Raw genomic sequence first — 15,876 nt, 5'->3', positions numbered from 1 at the left:
CTCCCGACAAGAAAAATTTTTTTTAGAAATGGAGTAGACGAGGGAAATAGATTGATTACGGTACTCCAGATGGAGCCGTAATTGTTTATTTTGACAAAGGCGGTTTGGCCGCCGAAGGAAAGGGGAAGTATTTTCCCCCTTCCTAATTAAATCCCATTCATCGCTTTATTATAACATAAACTAAGTCAAGATGAAAGACGCCAATTTAATGCTGTAAGTTAAAATGTCATGATTTGAAATAATATATATATTTTTCTAAAGTATCTTCAGTAAACAGTTATAGTGTTGAATGTATTGTGTGACGTCATACGTGTTGTAGTGACAAACATCGAAGCATGCGTTCTCACGCGTCGCATGCACTCGTTGCTACAGGTCAACGCGCGATATTCATATCTTTGTTACAAAATCGTTACAATACTCAATATGTGGCAATTTTAATTATTTGTTTTTGGAATTATATCAGGAGTTTCTGCTTATAATGTGAAAATCTGAGTATTTATATGTAATTCTTCGTGGGAAGAAGCCCAATGTTTACGTTTTAGAAGTGGAATTATTCCGAATTAAATCAAAGCGACATTACTTTCCAGTTGGTAAAACTCCTGTCATGTGAGACTGGGCCAAATTTAGACGTGACGACCGTCATGTGTGCGGAATTAGGTCATTTAATAATTTCTGTGTCCTTAAAAATCCAAGTTCTTAAAAAAAAAACCAATCATTTTCAAACAATTTAGGCCATTAAATATATCAGTTTAAGACAATTCAGAATATATATATACATACCTTATTTCTGAATATATAAGTGTATGCTTTTATAGGTGAAAATCAGTACTACATTTCATAAACTTGCTATATTAAAAATTACTTTTATAGTATTGAAAAAATTTAAAAATTTTTAATAATGGTTAATACAGAGATGTCACTGAATAGTTACCATTTTACATTTTATATTGACGTAGCATATTAGACGAAACAATTTCTGCACAATAGTTTGATGAAAGTTATCATTATTTAAAAATAAAATTACAGAAGTATAGAAAATAAAATGTTTATGTAACCCCAAAGAAGAATATATTTAATAAATAAAAACATTTCTATTATTATTATATTCTATTCTATTATTAAATAATTTTCATATTTATTTAATATTTATTAACATTTTTTCATAATTTTATTCTCTGCTGTATTAATGATTTTTTTAGCATATAATTTTAGAATAAATAATCTAAAATTTATTGCATAAATAGCAGTTATAATATTTTACCAATATAACTGCTATACCTGTTTATGCTATTCCTGCCTTAATCAAATCCCATAGTTTTGCTTAATGCAGGATTTGATTAACGCACAAAATTAATTGCGGCAATCCCTTTATAACTGTGGCAGAAGTTTTATTTAATGTGGCCATACCGGTGTCTTTACTTAATGTAGATACCGTATTTGATTAATCCGATTTTGATATAGTGGTAGCTTCGAGGGATATCTATATTTAATAGTAACATTCACAAAACAATTACCTATGTTTTTGGAGATGTAAGAAATGTATTTTAAAATAATTTTGGAGATTTATCATCTTCATCAATAAGTTACAATTAGATACAATAGTTGAAATTATGGGGATACTTTATTTCAATATTAGAAATGTGTGATGTTTGAAAATTAATCTCACAATAATCTATAACACCAGCAATAAATTTTTACATATATTTATTAAATAATTTAAATAATCTGTAAACTTATAAGTATTTATATTACTCAGTATTTTATTCAACTTTTGGAAATTATTAAGAATGAATAAATTTTATTCATTTATGCTTGCTAAACATTTTCATTACAGACAAAAGATAAATCAAATTTGTTTCAAATAAGTTATAATGTGAAGTGGATTTTATTTTATTAATATGGTAAATCCCTGTCAATTTGGACTTCAAATAACTTAGACAAATTTGTTTGAAAAATTGTACAATAATCTAAAATTTCTTGACAACAGAAGAAAAATTATAATTATGGAGTGTCTTTGATATCCAGGAGTCTTTGCAATCCTGTGCATTATATTACTGTAGTCAGTAAATTACTAAAGGCTGTATATTGCTGTATACTGTACCGGTCATAAAATATTTTGAGCTCATTACATCACCAACTGCCGTAAATAATCGGGCTATGTAATGTAATGGATGTAATGGATTAATATTATCGAGTTTAATGAGTGTTTACTTGTATATTTTGAGCTCATTTTCTGTAATAATAAATTCAGTAGTATGACTTACTAAAGCTTAGTAAAACTTAGTAAAGCTGTGTAAAGCTGATCATAATAAATTACTGTTGTAATAAAGGCAGGGTGTGGCCGCGGAGTAAAGTAAAAAGGGAACTGCTTGGTTAGAACACAGTTTAATCTAGGCTGTGTAGAGTACACATACCAAAAAATGAAAGGAGATAAGGTACAAAGTACAAGAATCTTTTTATATAAACAAAGGTCTAGATGTCACCTGGAATGTCCCTAGGAGAGTGTCACCAACAATTACTGTACTGTATATTCATCTTCTTGTGTTCCATGTCATCAGAGAAAACACCCACTAACTTAGACAACCTCCACCCTCTATTAGTCTGAGTTAATGTGGGTTTACTGTATTACAGATTAATTGACTAAAAATGTCTTATTTGATATATTATCACAGAAGGGATGATACGAATTTATCTGTTTAAAGACTTTTTTCACTGATACAATAGCAATGTTTTGATGAGTTTTAAATAATCCAAGTCAGTGTTTCTCAACTGGGAGACTAGAACAAACTAGGGAAGCCACAGTCAAAATAAAATATTAAAATTATACAAAAATGATTAAACTTCAATAAGTAAATTATTAGAGAAATGTCTGTAAAGTATTACATGACTGCAGTTGATAAAGAAAAGATTCCCAAGGAACAGCATTGTTGTAAAAAGTTCAACTTAGCATTAGTGCAGCACTAGTTTTTGATATTGTTTGGCCATCACAGCCATAATTCAAAAAACAACAACAGTTTACTGGTTAATATTGATAAAACTTTTAAATCAATAGCCAAAAACTGTCATGTATCCTCCAATAAGCAGAGGCAATGTAGAAGTTCTGAACTGTATTAAAATATTTTAAAATAAAATACAAAAGTAAATTTGATAGGAAATTTTCAACCTAAAATGTTTCGTTTGTTATCATACAACGTACATTTGTTTCTTGTGCAAGATTCTACATGTCTTCATTTATGTGTATGCAAAGCATGTATTTTCATATTTTTCTGAAGGATGTTTAATATTAAAATATAGTCCTATTGCTTATAGATGAATAGAGTGCATATATTATAAAACTTCAATTTAACACCACCAATTGTTCACCTCTGAAATTAGTGCAAAATTGAGTGTGGAGCTGAACTTTAGTATTTTAAAAAATAACAATTATGTGTACTAATACTGTATGTACACACGTTTTTCATTTAAAGATTGAAAGTTACCCGATTTAACATTCTATTATAATTATTATAAATAAAAATATTTTGTATATTAGATAAATTTGTAAATTGTATTCTGAACTCATAGTTAGTTAGAAAATGTTTATTTTGCATTTGTAAGGGTCATAACTTTAAATGGATACTGCTGAGGAAGATGCCTGTATTGCAACAAATACAAAAGCATTTCAACAAATTTAAGAAATGAAAGATTAAAAACATTTTTGTTTATTAAAAATACCTGCTGGAGTAATTTTATGGTCTAGATCAGTGTTCCGCAACCTTTTTCTACTTGCGGCACACCCATAACCCAACACGGCACACCAAAATGTTATTCCCCTCAAAAACGTATGATATGATACTATTAATAGAATTACGTAATGCCACTAACTTATTATTATTATTATTATTACTAAACATACATCAACACCTGTGAGCAAATTTATTTTACATATAATTTCTTAGAATACATAAAAATGCATGGGTTGTAATAAAGGATAAACAAACATCATCTTATTCCATCAGTGCTGCAGAGAATGAAATACAAGCATAAGAAACACAACAACTGTGATAAAAATATATAAATAAAACTTAAAATTAACAGAATATGTAAAAGTTCACGTCACACCTTTCACCACGTGACGGAACACCAGCGTGCCGCGGCACACCGGTTGCGAAACACTGGTCTAGATTATTTAAGTTCTTCCTCCAGTTCCTTTGTGATTTTATTTAGTATGATGTAATTTCTAGCAACTTTTTTTTCATGAAATAACTTAGATGATTATAATATTAATTATTACAATTATCATCTGCATATAATTTCAAATGTCTACAGAAAAATTTTATAAGTTGAAAATTATATTAATAATATTTGGTTAAATTTCTTCCACAAATCATATATTAATAATTTATCACACTAAATTATATTTATTAAATATGTATCAATAATTTAAAATGAAAATGGTTTTTCAATTTACTGGGTTTTTAAACAGTGGATATGTTACTGGCAAAATTCGATTTTACGCCAAACTAGTTTGGCGTAAGCGTGTCAGGCCAAACTAGTTTAGAATTATTAAAGTATATTAATGATTAAATATATTAATGGTTAATTTAAGTTCATCATAAAACACAAATAAGTTCATTTTTAATTTTAGTTTGATTTTAAAAGTTATTTTTATTATTTTGTTTGAATTTTTGAAAATATTTTCGAAAGTTAATTACCTTTAAAAGTGCATGGCTTAATAAAAAAAAAATACAAATTGATAAGTACTGATTAGCTTATTTTTATTTTACAGTTTTGTACAAGTGTTGTGTCACTTCTAATCAATACCGTTTTTGGTTAATGTTACTCTAGGTATTGAAGATGGCGGCTCATCTCTGATTCCAGTGATCAGAAGACAGGAAACAGTGGGGACGCACGTTCTAACCTAACCTAACCTATTCTAATAATTTGGTTGCTAATAATTATGGTAATTTATTAGAATAGGTTAGGTTAGATTAGAATGTGCGTCTCCACTGTTTCCTGTCTTCTGATCACTGGAATCGGAGACGAGCCGCCATCTTCGATACCTAGAGTAACATTAAACCTGTTTTTTTATAATTAAGTAGACTATGTTTCAATAAATATTGTTCATCTAATTGATTGCCTTTTAATTTTATTTTAACCATTAATATACTTAAATAATAATTCTACACTAGTTTGGCCTGACACGCTTACGCCAAACTAGTTTGGCGTAAAATTGGGTTTTGCCGGTAACAGATATATAGATAAAAAAATTTTTATGAATTTCATTTATATGTTTAAATATATATAGATTATCTATTAATTTTTATGTGATTTGAAAAATGTAAAGTATTTGACAAGCATTTTGAATGAGCTATTTAAAAAGTTATAATATAAATATAATTAAAGCGATGTCATTATAATAAATTTATAAATTAATACTATACAATGTGAATGCCAATTAAATGTGGCATTGAAAATAATTTTATTTTTAACTTTGAATAAATTATGATGTTTTTTTCGCTTGTTAGTTAAATACAGATAAAAAATTAAAAATGTATACAATAATATCTATATAAAATAATAATAGTTTTAGAAAAATATTGAATAATTAACCTCATTAGGAATGCTGAACATTTTATTAATGAGCTTTAATGTTTTCAGAGAAAACAATACAGATAGATTAAATTTCCAGATGGATAAAAACACCTTTTTTTCCATCTGGATCATTAGTGTGTGGTTTTTTTAAGTTCACAATTATATTTTCCTTGGTAATTGCATTGATTGTAATATTTAGTTAGAGGTCTTAATTAAGTTACAAAAAAAATTAAATTAAGATTTTAACATAATATCTGTATTATGTTAGGAGTTGATTTCATGCAAATAGAGTGAAATCTCATCTGTGGAACTCTCAGAATGTGATGACATTAAGCAGAATTGACATTGAGGATTCCAATAGAAGAGCTTGAGATTTTATGAAAAAGGCTTTAATTGCACCAGTACATATATGCCTATTGTATATGTCATACATTTGACACATTAAATGCACAACAAAACAGTTAAGATTATTATTATCAAGCACAAAATGTATTACAAATACTTTAACCATAAAATCAAATAAAGTAAAAAAAAATCAAAACAATTATTTATTGTGACATTTTCACAATGCCAGGCTGCAATTTTTAGTCATATTCTTAATTTATTCAACTAAAAATATATTCTCTCCATCTCAAATTAGTAGTGTCGTGCTCCTGTACGTTATACTTTTCCTGCTAGCAGTTGAGTTATGCCGGTCATCTATCTAACTCGTTTCAGGAAAAATTTTTTAATTGAAATAACATGACTTCTGGTTTATGCCAAAAGTTCATATATAGTTAATCAGGGCCTCCTACCCCTAAGTTTTTCATATCTGGTCTCGGTTTTTATCTATCTAACTTCATTCTCGAGATTAAGGAAGGACAGAGACAACAATGGGAATTTATAGGTTACAATTTTTTTAAATTGCAGCCCAATTACGTGCCATTTTTTTATTACAATGACATTTATACAGTATGATAAATCCTTACAGAGAACTGTACTTGATAAAAATGACTGAACAAAGATACATTGTAATCATGTTACCAACTGAAAATTGCCAGTTCTCTCAAAACTGTATTTTGTACAATAAAAACTATTAGATTTCACACTTATAAGCTATTCAAAATACCTGCTTAAAAGTTATAAATTTCACAGTTTGTTAAAAATTAAAAAATTAATATAAAAAAAATGTTGGTAGACAGCACTGATAATGCTTTGCTGAGTTGTTTACAGCTGCAAACTTTATGATTTTAAATGGAATATTTAAATTCTCTGTGCACACAAATACCTTGACATTAACTGACTTGTGCTAATAGACAAGAGTGGCATTAATTGGAGAAAAATCTATCATTTACTTATGGAGTTGGCTGCGGATAAAAATTTCTGTGACAGTAAGCAGAATGGGACATTAAGTGGGTTTGACTGTACAGTAACTGACTTGTTTGAAAATTGAAATATTTGTTTAATGTGCTATTAATTTTTTCAACATCATTCTAAATTATGGATATATTTATAAAACATTTAAATGCATTGAAATATATCAAATATGTTGATTGTTGTTGAAAAATTCATTATAATCAATTTGTTTCAGCTTATGGATTCCAATTCTTTTCAAAGAATCAGCTTAAGCATTGTAATCATTCTCATCTTGACTTTTTCCTGTATTTTCTTTTCTGAGACTATCAATAAATTTGAATAATTCAATTTTTTTTACATTTTTTGTTTATCTGAACATATATGGACACAAGTATATGTGGATCATTCAAAAGCAATTTCAGCTAATATATTAAAACCTCTCATTTGTATCATTTCAGGGAAAATTAAGTGGTTGCATATGGGAGGTAGGCACAAAACAGAGGCTGTCATTTGTAACCTTTATTCAACAAAGTATTACAGAATTTGCAACAACTTACAAAGACAAGAATGATGTTTATTCAAAATTTAAGATAGTCTTTAGTTTGATTCTTAAGATAAGTTTGTAGGCTACATTAGTATGTTTTGTTAATGACAAAGTTACTGTTTGTCAAAATTTTTTGTTATTAATAGTTTGATTTAGCAAGTTAAATTAATTAATTTTGAGTATCAAAGACATTCTGTGAACATTATGATGTTCAAAGTAATGCAGTCTGATGAAGGCTTTTGAATAACACCAAAAATGTTAGTTATAAATTAAAGAATTTGTGCTGGAACTTATGGTGTTCACACATCATCATCAAAAGTTGGTAATCATATCAGAATATCATTCACTAGTCACTGTGACTGCATTTCCAGCTTGTTTTTAAAAAAGTACAGTCCAATAACACCTCTGACCTACATGCCACATCAAACTGTCACTTTCTGCAAATGCATATGTTTTTCATCAGTGGTATGAGTATTTTCAGTGCTCCAGATTCAACAATTTTGCTTGTTAGCAAGACCATGCAAGTGAAAATGATTTTGTTGAGAAATTCAGTGTCAAAACTTTGTTGAACTGTGTAGCACTCCATCTTGAATTTCCCACACCAATAGAACAGAGATATACTTTGAACCATAGCTATGTGTTAAAAGTATATCTCTGTAGCATTCCAATAAAAATGGTACCAAATTCAAATCCCGCAACTCTTATTGAATCACCTGGTAGTTCTGCGAGTTTCCAAACAGTCACAAGCCATCCAAATCCTTTTATTATGCTAGAAAAGTTACATTTCATTGGTTAGTGGCAATAATGATAGCATTCTTGGAAACACAATGAAGAAAACAGTTTCATATGGCAAAGAAATTGCATTTGAAATAACTGTATGCTTAGACTTGTGCAAATGGCCACATATGAGAGGTTGACTTGTATGGAATAGACCAAAAATATGTGATCATATATTGGAGTTGGTCATAAATTAGAGGTCTATATCTTATTTAAATTAATAGACACTACTAGTCACAAATGGGAAGTAAGCATAAATGGAGGTTTTACTACATACTGATAGAAAACTGATGAATTTGAGATAGCCATCTATTATCTTGCTGGACTTCTTTTTACCCAGATTACTGTAATAATGTGTCTTTGAACTCACTCCATGAGATGTCTGTAGCTTTGTGAATCAATGTTCCTCCAGCTCTCAACATGTTATATAGATTTTCAAGGAAGATGTTCAGAATCTTAAACTTAGATACTTCATTCCATTTCATCCCAAAGATGTTCAGTGGGATTAAGGTTGGGAGACTGTGGAGGCCATGAGGGCATAGCCATGGCCTCCACAGTCTCCCAACAGTCTTCTTCCAGCCATGTTGAGATAACATGGGATCAATGAGAATGCATTGTCTTGCTGAAAGAATCCTGTGCTGCCTAAGTACACAATACCCAAAAATATTTTCCAAGATGGTCATATATCACTCACCAGTGAAAATTTTTGTCAGATATGTCATGAAAACATCCTCCTACTAATCTTCGTCATTTACCTGAACCATTCCAATGTGATATAATGGTTCCATAGCTTTATGGAGTTTGTCAGACTCTGAATCTCAGCATGAACCAAGGTAAACTTTGACTCATCAGACCAGACAACAGGTTTCTAGTCGTCAACAGCCAATTTCAGCATACCATTGTCCAGAAGAGGCATTATGCCTTTTATGTTGTGTCCAGGAGTGACATTCATATGGATCAACAGCTTCTGTAGCCCATTATGATAAGTTGTTGCTGCATTATTTGTTGGTACATATCAAGTTAATTTTAGGTATTTTTAAAAATTTAATAATAGCATACCAATTTTATGTTTGATTTTAATTATTCTTCTATTAAATATCAGAATAATTAAATATTTTAAAAATTATTATTAAAATTTAAAATAAATATTATTAAAACTGATTATCATATTTTAAAGTATTATAGTATTTGTTAATCAAGTTCATTTATTTCTGTTTTTCAACTAATAGCAATAACTTTGATAACCAGTTGTGCCAAAAAATTCCAGTAGCTGTACCATCAGCTCCACCTCTTCCACTCGATAATGAATATTCTTGGAATTTACATTCGAGTAATCAGAAGAATGTCAGCCATGATACTTCTACCTTTCAAAGTTCAAAACATTCATCAGAATGTAAGTTAATCAAAATAAAGTTTTATATATATATATATATATAGTAGATTTTATTACATTTTTATACATATATTTAAATAATCATCTACACACAAAATATTTTATTTTTCAATAACAAATATTCTATCACATTTTCTTTTTATTTTAGAAATAATTCTTATTGATTTTTGTATATATTGAAATATTAATGATTTCTTACTAACATAATTGATAAGTAAATTTTATATTTTATTAGAAAAATTCCATCAACATTTGATTTTAATTTGTATAAAATACATTTTAATATATTTTAACTATTGCATAATACATAAATGAATAAATATTATAGGTAAAGTATTATTCGTAACATGAAAAAGAAATTTAAACTGAAAAAAATAATCAAACAATATCATGCAAACAATCTTTTCACTTTCCAGCACAAATTTAACAATTTATTTAAAAGGAAAAGGTTGTTTCCATGATATTGTTTGGTTATTTATAACAGCATATGTTTTGAGTGATTTTTAAATTTAATGAATTTAATTATTTTTTAACATTTTACTGGTTCAGAAAATAAATTCTAAATTTATTTACAAATAGAAGATTAGATAATAAGTTACGATTAAGTTTAAATTTCACATGAAATGTAAATAGCATGAAATCATTTGTGTTAAAGATATTAATTAATCAGTTTGAGAATTGTTTATTAAGTACAAAAAATGATTGTTTTTCAAATCAAAAGAATGGAACTAACTACAACTACAGTAAATAGAACAAATTTAAAAATTTTTGAATAAAAAGACTAAAAATTGAAACTCATCACAAGATTAACTAAAAAATGTAATTTGATTTATAACTTTTAGAATAAATTCCAACTGTAAAAACGTTCTTGTGATGTAGTTTCAATTTTTTAAGATTTTTTATTCAAAAATATTCAAAGTTTGTTCAGTTCTTTTTTGATTTATTAGCAGGGTGGTATCAATAATTGTTACCAGCATCATTCTATTATTAAATTCAAATAATCTATAATGGTAATGTTTACAATGTTAAATTAAATCACAAATGAAGTTGAATTATTATTTATGTTGCATTAATTCCAGATTTAATTTTTTAAATTTGAATAGTTACTTATTTTACCACTACAGAGAATTTAATTTTTGTATTACAGATTAGCTTATTCTTGATTTAAATTGTCTAAAAATAATATGGCACATTAATTTTTTTTTTGCAATTTTATATTTTTGTAAGAATTCAAAACTAAATAATATAATTAAAAAATTCAGTTATAAAACATAAGATTAGTGAAACCTCCCATCTTTTTCTTTTCCAATATCTGTATTAAATCAGAGACCAAGATTTTTAAAAAAACACAGCAATTTTATTCTTTTTTTTTATAAACTGCAATTCATTTTGGATTAAATTTTTCTTAATCCCTCCTCCGCCTTCTGACACATTAGTCATTTAATGATTGGCACAAATAAATAATAATGTATTTTGACAAATCTTTAATATAGCTTCTAAATTTTAACTTGGAGATTTTGAAATTTAATAGTAAACTGAATTGGTGAATACAAAATGTACATTTAATTTTGAATTATAAAGTTGAAATTTGAAATTATATGATTCTTGGTTTGGAACAATGTTGGTGAACAGGAGTTATTGTGATAAAGACATTAATCGATTCAAGAATTGCTTATTAACTACAAAAAATAATTTACCAGTAATTGATTTTTTTAACTAAAAGATCATGTTTAGTAAAAGACAGAAGAGAAATAGATTTGGGATTTTAGCATTCCAACCCAATATATTACATTTAATCAGTGGCATTATTTCCACCAATTCAATGGTCTCATCTCTCTTATTAATTGCACTCATTTCTCTTCATATTTTAGTATCCTGTAAAAGAACACTTAAGACAAAACAATCAATTAATTACTTGTGATAAACTTATGTATAGTTTTCATCTTGACTATTATTCAAACAATTACAGGTAACCGCAGTATAACATGGGAGTTGTTCCAAAAAATTGTCATGTTATGTGAATCCATGTTATACAAAACAAAGAACTAGTACAAAAAGGGAGGTTAGGTTCCAAAAATTACAAAACATGCTATTATATTTTCATAATTAAGATAAATATCTTTATTAAAATTTTCTTAAGAAGTGAAACATATTAATATAAATTAAACAACACCAAAAGTGTTGAGATCTGGCAATACTAAAACAAGTTTGAAGAAGGATCACTTATATTGACAGAAGGCGGGAAAAGAAAATTTACGTACTTAAGTACTAATAGTTCACGAAAATTATGCAGGAAAATCTGATAGTATGTTTGTGCTCGAATGAAAAATGTCAAATGAAGTATCTTTTGCACTTAAAAGTTTCATTACATTTATTGAACTGTTGTACGGGGATTTTCCTAATATCAAATTAGATAAAGTTTGCTTTTAATAGTTTTTATTACATTTCATGTTGTACAAGGGTTTTACCCAATTCTCGAACTGTGTTAGAGTGAATCCGTGCTATAAAAGCACCGTGTTATATGGGGATGTTCCCGATTCTCGAACCATGTTAGAGTGAATCCGTGCTATAGAAGTGCCGTATTATATGGGTGTTACCTGTATAAGATTATTTTTTGTTTTGTTGATTAGCCAAAGTTATTTTCTACTACATGTTATTGATAGGTGAGCTTTTAGGATCTTTCATTAGGCTTACACTGTAATTGTTTTAGCACATGTTATGGCCAAAACATGTGCTGAAAGAACAGCTAGAACAGTTAAGGTGTCACCTACCATTCTTGGGGACAGGTCAAAAAACCGCAGAAATTTTTTAGCAAGTAGTCTGTCCCAGATATGTCAGGCCTTGTCACTTGTCATCTGACTGCCCAATTGTGGACCTGGCTGAACCTATGATGAACTTGATCAAAAGGTTCTCTTAGTGTCCATAGGATGGAAAGAGTAAAAAAGTAAGTAAATAGCACATGTTAATCAAATATATTTTTAATTATATATATAGTTAATATTTGAAATAGCTAGCAAGTCAAACATCATATATATTCTCTTAATCTGTTACATTGTGTGATGACAGTCAAAACATATTAAATTCTCATTTAATTTTTGTAAAGATTTTGCTACAATAATCATTTATAAAACATTTAATCAAATTCTGAACTTTCTAGATACATGAACCAAAAAAACTATATGTAAATTATAGTTTAAAAAAGTTTTTAATATGAAATATTTAATATCATTTTACACAATCTGTAAATTCTGTTAAAAGATATTAATATTCAGCATTCAAATGATTAAATGTAATTTTTGCAAGTTACCAACTATGTTAATATTTCAGTTAGAGCATAACTTTTGAAATTTAACAGATGAACTTATTGAACTAACAGAGAAAGATACTAATGATGAACAATTATGATGAACAATTAATTAATTGTTCATCATTCTCTTCATCATTATGTGTTAGTTGGGTGAACAATTAGTTCACCCAACTAACACATAAAATATTTAATAAACAAAGATAAAAATTAAAAAAATAATGGGTTAATCTTTATACAGTAATTTTCAAGAAATCAGTTTATTATGAAATAGTTAAAGAATCATTCTTTAGTTTGGCCAGAATTGCTAATGCTATTTTATTTTATGCATGCTTATATCCTTTGCTGTTGTAGTTTAATGTTATTATTTCTTTGTGCTATTCAGGAAACACTTTTCTGTGATGGAACTTAAAATGTGATATAAAACAAATGCCAGCAAAGTCAACAAAATCATTTTCAGTTTTGAATCTATATGATATCAGTACAAGAATTGGTATTGAAGAATACAAGCATTTCTTCAATATCAATACAAACATTGGTATTGAAGAAATTTTTATTTCTAATGGGTATAGGTTGTATTGACTAAAAAAAATTTTTATCAGGATTTACATTAATGTTATTACACAAACTATGAATCTTTACAGACTAAAAAATAAAATACAGTATTAATATTTAAATTTATACTGTTGACTGTCTATTTGAGAAATAGTATCATATGCTACTAAACAAGCATATTTTGCTGTTAGGCACTGTTTGTTTGCATTGGCAATGCTTATACTGTATACTGTTAGAATTTTTATCACGTTTAGTGATTATTATGGTAGTATTTTGGGAATGTTATGAAAACAAACAATGATTGACTGAATGCAAGCAAAATGACGATGCTTATTTAACCTAAAGTAAAATCTCAAGCAGACTATAACAGTAAATATAGAATGAAACATTTTGTTTTTGGATCTGTGATCTGTTATGAAGAAACATTGTACCTAATTTGATTCAAAATAAATTATAGGAAATAACTATTAGAATAAAACAGTTTAATTAAGCAAATAAAAAATTAGAAATGATAATACTGTAACTGTTACATTTAACTTACTTGTCGTCATATTTTAAATGTAAGCATTCAAATGACATATAATGTTCAAAATATTTTGTAAGCCTAAAATTATGTAAGAAAACTATCTGATTGAATTATTCTACACCATCAATACATATGTACAATACCCATATTCAAATTTTTAGATAACACCTAATTCCATTTTTACACGAACTTTTTTTAAACGATTTTTATTTAACACAATTTAAAAAAGAATAATTTGTCAAGTATGATCCTAATGAGGAATGAGCTTTAAAGTTTCAATATGATCTGAAATCATTAATGTCACTTATAGAGAATTATATAAAGCCTTAACCACAATACAAACCCAGCCATTCGTATGGTATAGACTAACTGAATTCATTCATAAAACCACTGTAACATTAGCACCACAGGATATTACTGCTAACATTGTTCAGGAGTTCACAGGAAGAACGTCATCTATGGACAAAATACACTGTAATTTTTAAAAAAAGTTATTCAGGTTGCTATTTTAGTCATCAAATCCTTTAAATTGGATGCACAATAAAGTACAAATTTATAAATAAAATATATAATCTTGGTGATTGCAAATGTTTCATGTAGTTAATACTGTGAGAACTAGACTAAGATTAAGAAAGGGGATTCTCTGCACTGAAGATCTGGTTGTAAGTCTGAGTGGTTGTTAAACAGATAAATCATTAAGAGAGGAGTGGGTGTATTCAAATCCTCTTCATCAACACATCATGATGTGAAGTATTATCTCAGAGAAATCAGGGGAGGCAGTTGTAAATGGCACCTGCAGTCTTAACAAGAAATTCTGTTGTTTCTACTTATAGGTTAATTGACCTTTGAAATATATGAAACCTTGAAGCAAAGATTCCATAGGCAATTTTAGACTCACATCATGCTTCTGACAAGCAGCAATTACAAATTTTTTCTTCCGGTGATAATTTCCTATGACTGAAAGGTTTTAATAAGTTATTTAAAATGTAAAAGTAGTGTCCTCTAGTCCCCATATAAAGTCTTCCTCAGACCAATTGAGCATGTTTTCCTCCATTGTGTTATTCAAAGTAGAAGCTTTGAATATAGTACTGTCAGACGCTCTCTCATCACTTACAACATGAATGTAGCTGAAGCAGTAATCCAGTAATCTGCATCTAGTGTTGCAAACAGTACAATACTGTAAAACCTTTTGTAATTGTAGAATGTAGAGGTACTATTTGGTGAAATAGTGATGACAATATGCTTCTCATCAAAGGCACCCAGCAATTAGGAAAGTTCTACTTTGTTTCAAGTGATTTTTGGATAGATTCTACTTCTCTATGTTCTCAGGAACCTTAAACAGATATACAGTATTTACTCGAATATAAGATGACCTCGCATATAGGACGAGGTGTGACTTTAAAGATCAAAATAAAGGAATTAGATTTATTAATACAATTCTAATTTTATTTCGTTTAATCACAAGTAAAACATCAAATGAATGTAAATGCACACATTGCCCCACAAAAATTACTAACATTTTAAACTTTAAGGAGAAATCTTGTAAAATTGACAACGTAATTTGTTCATGTAAAGCTGGACAATCAAGAACCTTTTTTTTGTCAATTCTTAACAGTCGAATCTACTCTTCATCGATTACACTTAAGAGTTTCTCTGAATAATCATCTGTTTTCATGTGGGAATGGATTAAAACTAGTGATGTAACGAATAGTATATTCGGCCTCAACCGAATACCGAATATTCGACTAGGAGCGTGGCCGAATACTGAATATTCGACCAAACTATTCGGCTTGATTAACGCACGTACGAAAATTGGCGCGCAAACCGCATTATGGCAAAGATCGCGCACCGTGCTCTCTATTGGCCCG

At 28.3% G+C, this 15,876-nt stretch overlaps 1 protein-coding gene across 1 annotated transcript in view; it reads left to right on the top strand.

The window, feature by feature from the left end:
• The first annotated feature begins 66 nt into the window (after positions 1–66).
• Positions 67–15,876, top strand: part of LOC136968869 (protein SSUH2 homolog) — a 46,922-nt gene continuing 31,112 nt past the window's right edge. Inside the window, exons 1-2 of the mRNA XM_067262919.1 lie at positions 67–213; positions 9,460–9,623. Of these exons, the coding sequence (XP_067119020.1) occupies positions 191–213; positions 9,460–9,623 (187 nt within the window). The 5' untranslated portion in view covers positions 67–190. The remainder of the gene's footprint in view (positions 214–9,459; positions 9,624–15,876) is intronic.

The sequence above is a fragment of the Centruroides vittatus genome, unplaced genomic scaffold (genome assembly GCF_030686945.1).
Source record: "Centruroides vittatus isolate TY-2023 unplaced genomic scaffold, ASM3068694v2 contig_165, whole genome shotgun sequence".
NCBI lineage: Eukaryota > Metazoa > Arthropoda > Arachnida > Scorpiones > Buthidae > Centruroides > Centruroides vittatus.
Note: the sequence above shows the minus strand (reverse complement) of the source record. Positions and strands in the feature narration are given on the sequence as shown.